The sequence below is a fragment of the Jatropha curcas genome, chromosome 1 (assembly GCF_041381405.1).
Source record: "Jatropha curcas cultivar XTBG-Jc1 chromosome 1, XTBG_Jcur_1.0, whole genome shotgun sequence".
In the NCBI taxonomy this organism is placed as follows: Eukaryota; Viridiplantae; Streptophyta; class Magnoliopsida; order Malpighiales; family Euphorbiaceae; genus Jatropha; species Jatropha curcas.
The window spans coordinates 15,384,485-15,391,920 of record NC_143151.1 but is presented as its reverse complement, the minus strand read 5'-3'; the positions used below and the strand labels follow the sequence as shown (position 1 = coordinate 15,391,920).

The 7,436-nt window shown below is 39.4% G+C and overlaps 1 protein-coding gene across 1 annotated transcript; it reads right to left on the bottom strand.

Moving 5' to 3' along the window:
- Positions 1 to 6,044: 6,044 nt before the first annotated feature.
- On the bottom strand, positions 6,045 to 6,479 carry LOC149499049 (uncharacterized). Its single transcript, XM_089721792.1, has 2 exons — positions 6,303 to 6,479; positions 6,045 to 6,203 (listed from the first exon to the last, which is right to left on the bottom strand). Exons 1-2 carry the CDS (start codon positions 6,477 to 6,479, stop codon positions 6,045 to 6,047), a joined length of 336 nt encoding a protein of 111 aa, XP_089577918.1.
- Positions 6,480 to 7,436: the final 957 nt, after the last annotated feature.

Here is a 7,436-nt window from a genome sequence, read left to right as displayed (position 1 = left end):
CGCGCGCTGGGCGGCTGGCCTCTCCCGCGCGCGCGGCAGGCCCCGCCCGCGCGGGGCGTCAGGCCCCGCCCGCGCGGGGCGGCAGGCCTCGCCCGCGCTGGGCGGCAGGCCTTGCCCAGGAAGTGGGGCGGCTGCTGCCGCCCAGGCTGGGCGGCTGCTGCCGCCGTTCCCGGCGGCAGGCGCCGCCGTGCCCGGCGGCAGGCGCCGCCGTGGCCGGTGTGGACACCGTGCCTCGTTCTGAGGGCCTTTTTGGGAGTTCCGGACCTCCGAAAAATATTCCGGGACCTGTTCCGCGATCCTCGCGATATTCCGGACGTTTTAAGTACCATATTGACATATTTTCGGTGAACTTCCGAAATAGCCTCCGGTCCGGCCGGACTGTTTGCAGTCTGGGAAAACAGGCTTTCTGAGCCTCAAAATTTGGGTATTCACAGGTAGAGGGTAAGTTTTGAGAGATAAAAGATTTGATGAATGGACGAATACTCTTAAAACGAAAACTCTTTTCTCCACATCTTTCAAAAACGAAAAGCTTTTTTATAGAGAGTGATGTGACTCTCGTTTTTAGAAAGTGAATATCTCTTTTTCAAATCAGAATATTGACTTTCCTTATTTAGAAGATATGGAAATCTTTGTTACTAAAACTTTTGAGTCAACATTCTATTTTTTTGGTAAGCAAATAAGAGACAATCTATCTTTCCTTTAAAAACAAAGATTTTCGAAAGTAAATATTTGAAAAATCTTTTTCGAAGGATTTATTTACCAAAAACAAATTAAAATATAATCTTCCTTCATTTAGGTAAGAAAATAAAATCAAGATTTTTGGATCTTCAAAAAATTTTTGTTTCCGAAAATGAAGTGCATAAGATCTTTAATCGATTTATTCTTATTACCAAAATTGCTAGAGACAAAGTCTCTTTAATTTAGGTAATTTGAATATTTCGAATCTTAAGAAAATTTGAAAAATTAAAGTAAGCTTTTCCTAAAAAAATTTTTATTACAAAAAAAAATGTTAGAGACAAGATCTCCTCCATTTTAGGTAAGATAAACAAGGAACGAAAAAGGTTTTGTTTGATCTTTAAAGAGATAGTTTCGAAAAATCCTTTTGATAAAGTGAGAGTAAATTGATTTGGTGCTTATAATTGGATGTTCTCTCTATCCTACAATGAATCCTAAAAATCTAACCACTAAGGTCTTCAATAGTCTTTATGATCCTCGAAATTGTAGGATTGACTTGTTCATTTGTTACTTTCCATATATAATCTGCATAAAATATTATTAGCACAAATAATATAATTTAAATTTATTTATTTTGTTTTAATCATCAAAATCTGGAGATTAATATTTGACCCTTCAGCCAATAGGACCTGTGCGTTCGAGGAGCTCACTTGAAGATAGGCTACAAGCGGGTGATTAAGGTACAAAACCTGATCAGTCGGTTATTGTCTATTTTTGTTTTGCTCTTATTCTTGCTTTTCTTCTTATTCATTGTTTTTTTCCTAATCTTGATGTAGATCTGGGCTTGTGAGCATAAGGTCCTTCCTATGCCTGGCTTGTTTAGCTTTGAGGGGACGTAAATGCAAGGACTTTACCTCGAGGACGAGCATGGCGCTACAGCAGGAGGTACTCATATACTACCTCAGACATCAGAGTGTTCCTACAGCTGTTGAATGGCTTGAACTGGGAACGGGTAAGTCGCCACCTTCCTTTATTTATTATATTTTTGCTTTTTCTTTTCTTTTCTTTTGCTGATGATTTTTTCTTACTTTTTTTCTTTTTTTTTTCTTTTTTTACAAATAGAGAGATATCCATGGAGAAATACAGCTAACTTTCCCCATTTTGTTCAAGCTGCTATCGTTTATCAGCACAAAGGTCTCCTCTTTTCAAGACTCTTCTATGATATGTATTACCTCGATGAGAGGGTATAGAAGTGGGAGCTTCACCCGGATAGGAGGAGGGTCCCTCACGATGTACCATACTACATGATGTCGATGAGGTCTATCCAGTTGGCATAGGACATTGCTGCTGCTCAGAGGGGATTAGCTACTATAAACCATCTAGCGGCTTTCGTGCCCGGCGCTTACGCGGTATTTGCGTGCACACAGCTCTTAGTTAATTTCCCTCCTCCGACGGAGTTTGATCCCTTTGCTTAGGCGGAGGAGCTAGATAGAGGCTAGGGTGCTGTCCCGGTACAGGTAGCTTTCAATCCTTTTATTCTATTATTTTGGCTTTCCCCAGTGTCGTTCGTTCATAAACTGTATCTTATTCTTGCAACAGCAGTAGTACCAGCACGGTAAACACGTAAGGAGAGGCTCCGAACCTAGAGCTCCAGATATAGCTGTTATTATTTGCACGCCCGAGCATAGGCCAGGTGCTTCGTTCTCTTTTATTCTGGACTGTACAGGGCAGCCCGCTCAGGGCATGCTCTTGTGAGTCCATATCGGATGTCACCGTTCAGCTGCACTCACGTGAGTACCTTTTACTCATTTTATTTTGAATATTGCTTTTTATTATTATGCTTTCTTATTGTTTGCCCCTTCCCTGTATTATTTTACAGGTGTTTTTCTATAACAATAACAAGGTGTGCCAACTGTATGAAGCAGCTTGCTTGAAGTTGGCAGAGGCGAGGCTCTCAGATGAGCATATATCTGTGAGTATAAACATTACAAAAAAAAAAAAAAAGAAGACCTGCAATGCATATGCCATGCATGCGTGTAATGCAATTACTAATATTTATGAATGTGTGCAAAGAGTTGACATGGTGCCTCCTACTGGTCGGGGCCGAGGGATATAGCATGGCGGGCATGCGGGTCGCGAAGCTGGACGCCAGCTGATGATCATTAAAGAGACCGAGGAGTCTGGCAACGAAGACTCGGAAGAGACGGCCTCAAACATGTCTTGAGATGGCTGCCCCATCTTATTTCTACTTGTTTTTCCCTTTTCTTCTGTTTTTTGTACTCGGGCCCGGCTTAGGGGAATTTTCCTATAAAGGATGATTATTTTCATATGAGAAGGCTAGAAGACAGTCTCTTTATAAGTTTTTAAATGATATTGGTGTATTCGTGTTTCTTGGTTAACATTCATGCTGCTGATTGAATCTGAAAATCGAAAAAAAAACAAAAGAACAGGATTCTTCCAACTGACTGCTAACTAGTGGCGTGCGCCACTAGCACTGCACTGGAAACCAACTATCAATTTATCCTTTCTTTTCTTGCTATGAGAACACATAATACACCCTATGCACTACAAAAGCTCTTCTCTCTTATTCTAGACAACACTTTCACTCAAAACTCCTCCAAACTTCTCATTTCTTCCCCATTTTCCAAGGATCGGACTTTAACGCCTGCATTTGAAGTATTATTCAACAGTTTTAGTAGTGAGGATTGGGACTTACTGTCTCCATTCGAACTCAACGGGCTAAGTTATTACTGGAACATTCAGGTTCAACCCGGGTTGCTACAATGGTTGATCAACCACTTTGATCCTTCGGACAACTTTTCGGCACAACGATTTTGAGATCTGTCCATTATTTAAAGAACTCAGCATTATTTCTAGGATAATACCCATGGTTGAAGAAATTCCTATGGTGCCCCATCTAAATATTGACCCTGCTTCACTAATTTTGCCTGTATTCGGTTTTACGACTTATGAGATACCGTCTTATGATTTTGGAGCTGATATCGTGCCCCTGTGATCGCTTGTCGACCGTGCCTTGGGTATGGACCGTGCTAGCCTATTCTACCCTTCTCTTCTTTGCTTCTACCTTCTTAATCAGTACTTGCTACTCAGTGGCATTAATGGCTATGGCAACCTTAGGTTGGTGCCCATATTCGAGTAAATGGCTAGGCAACACATGCCTTTCCCACTTATTCTGGCAAAGACATTTACTTAGCTGGGAGAGTATGCTCAAGACTCTAGCTTGGTGCTCAGTCCGATGGGGAGTTCACTTCTACTGCAGGTAAGTTATTTCTTCTTTTTTTATGCTCTAACTTTTGCTTAAGCCGCCCTTGCAGGTTTTCGACTTAACGAGCTTTTCTCTTATTATTATATATTTATTGCTCTAACTTTTGCTTAACCCGGCCTTGCGGGTTTCAATTTAACAAGCTCTTTCTCTTTTTTTTTTTTTGAATGCATTTGCAGTTGTGGGCTTTTGAGAAGCTACAAGTGATGGCTCCACCAGCGGACCATTTGATGTTCGATTATAGACCACAAGTCTATGTCCCACATCTACGCCGATTGATTGACGAGACTGTGGAAGACTGGACTGCTAATTATAGGATCTTACCTTCAAGGGAGTCAGATGGACTTGCCCCTGGTGTTACATAGAGCGAGTCACAATTTCCTCTTACATGCTCTGTGTGCCCTTGTGTGGGTTGTCCATGGCACTTGCTTATTATCCCAGCCACGTAGCTAGGCAATACGGTTGTCATCAGGCTGTCCCTGATTACATGTAGTTCGAGGGCGGCCTTCTTACACAATGATTCTTATCTCGCTTTATTTCCACTTGGCCTAGTCGCACGACTGTACCCATTTCTGATGTGGCCAATACCTCTTCCTCAGATTTGTACTACACTTAGCTGCAAGCTTATTCTGGAGTTAGTGTTGATTCAGAGTTGACTGATCTGTTGACAGCTAAATTTCTATTAGGACCTGGCATGTTGATGCTTTTATCTTTATTTCTAATGAAATATACTAAACAATATGCAATTTATGTAATGTATGCACTTATTATGAATGAAATGACTTTTTCTTTAAAATGTTTGATATATTTCCTGTAATTTTATTTCATTAAGGTAAATTCACAACATTTACATATTAACATAAACTTATCATAACAAGCTTTAAAGTTAATAAGAACAAAAAAGGTGAATTTATTGATTGGGCTTCGCTATAAACGTTTCAAGCTATACCTAAAATTTCTTCAATCTATCCATGTTGACTGGTTTGGTAAACTCATTGCCTTCCATGTCTAATAGCTTCACTACACCTTTGGAAAATAACTTCTTAATCAAGAATGGGCCCTCCCAGTTAGGCTTAAACTTCCCCTTTGGATCATTATTGTTCGGCCACATCTGTTTCAGAACCAAATCCCCTATTCTAAGTAGCTTTGGATGAACTCTCTTATTGAAGTGCTTAGCTATCCTCCTCTTATATAATTAATCCATGAATCTAGCATTAAGCCTTTTTCCATCTAGGAGTGCTAATTCTTAACAGTGAATTTCTACCCATTGACATTCTGGAATCTTAGATTCCATCATTATGTGCAAGGACTGCACTTCTATCTCAGTTTGTACTACAGCTTCCATCCCGTAGAAAAGAGAATTAGGGGTTACCCATTCGTAGAGTTGGTTGTGGTCCAGTATCTCCATAAAGCACATTGTAGCTTGCTTGCCTAATCACGATGATTTTCCTCAATATCTTCTTGATGTTTTTATTTGCGGCTTCCACTGCCCCATTAGCTTACGGTCTGTAAGGTGAAGACTAATGGTGTTCGACTCCATATTTCTCTAATAGCAATTTTACTTCTGGTTGGAACTGAACTCCATTGTTTGTCACAATATGATGGGGGATTTCATATCTACATTTCAGGTTCTTTTTAATAAATTTGGCCATTTGCTTGGCATCTATGTTCTAAATGATTCTGCTTCAACCCATCTTGATAAATAGTCCACTATAAACTCGTGTCCATTAGATGCAAGTGGTGAAATCTTGCCAATGATATCTATTCCCCAAGTTGCAAATGGCCATAGCAAAATAGAAGGATGTAATTCTGAAGGAGGAATGTGATTTAGGTCCCCGTGTATTTGGCATTCGAAGCACCTTTTCACAAAAGAAATACAATCATTTTCCATTGTCGACCAAAAGAAACCCTGTCTAATAATTTTCTTAGTAAGCGCTTTTCCGTTTATGTGGGTGCCGCAAACCCCTACATGGATCTGTTCCATAATCCCTTCAGTTTCTTTCTTCGATACACATCTTAATAATACCTCATTTGACATTCTTTTGTACAACTGATCGTCTAAGACTGCAAATTATAATGCCAAACGCTATATAGCTCTTCTGTCATTTCTAGTAGCTGAATCTGGGTATACCCTTTTAGTCATCCACTGCAGGAGATTATAAAACCATGGCTTCTCTTCCTCCTCAACATCCATAATCTTTTCGCCTTCATAGCACGGAATGCTTCTCGAAGACATCACAAATGGCTTTTTACGCATTACCGAAATCACTTACCAAGCTGATGCTAAGTTAGCCAAGGCATTTGGTACTCGGTTGTTTACTCTGCTTGTATGTGTGAAGATTACCTTTTTGAAGTTTTGAACAACAATGCGCAAATGGTCAATGTAAGGCTTCAGTCTATCCTCTTTAACTTCCCAATTGTCGTTAGCGTGCTCAATTACCAACTTCGAATCACCAATAACTTCAATTTCATCAGCTTTAACTGCAATCAGAGCTTCTAACCCACAATAGGCAAGCTTCATACTCTGCCATGTTATTTGTGACTGCAAACTGTAACCTCTCCAACATCGGGATAACCTCTCCTTGTGGAGATTCTGGCAAAATGCCTACCCCGGCACCTTTACTGTAACACCCGCCGCCCAACCCCAAGAGACCCGACGGCGGATGCCACATTCGGTGCCGGAGACACCGTCCTAACATAACATATAAATTATAAAATCAGATTATGAATTAGAAGTGATTAAGTATTGATAAGTTTAGCGAGTAATTTTTTCAATTTGTTTTTGAAATATATATATATAACTTATGAAAACAATTTAGGAAAAATCCTATAACAAAACTACAAGAGTTTCCCTTTAAAAACCGAGCTCGCCAAACATGTGAATACAAAACACTCCCAATTTTAAACTCTAAACCCCCAGCAAACTCCAGTAATCACCATAGCAACACAACAACACTTCTATACCTTTATAACTATAGAAACCCTCAATAGCATTTTAATGATCATCAATTAAATGCATTCATTCTATATATATATCAAGTCCTTATGTTCTTAATCATACCAACTATCTTAAACATATTTTATATCCAAACATTAAATAAAATCTCATGCTTATCTCCAAATATATACACCAAACTAATTTATCATTACATGCTTAAGTTATAATTCAAATAACATAATATCCGAAAATGTAATAATTATACATGCCATGATTCTTAAGTACATCAAACTAATTCTACCACTACTAAAATAGTCGCTTCTGGTCTGAAGCTACTCTTCTGATCTTCAAGTAGCAACCACGGACTTCAACCTGCGCGTGATAAAAATCAACGCGCTGAGTATAAAACTCAGTGGTGCTCATAAATGACAAACTTACCAATGTTGCACTGGCAACACACTTAAAATATAAATTTTCATCAAAAGAACATACATTTACATTTATGGCAAAAGAAATATCAAATAAACTTATAATTAATAA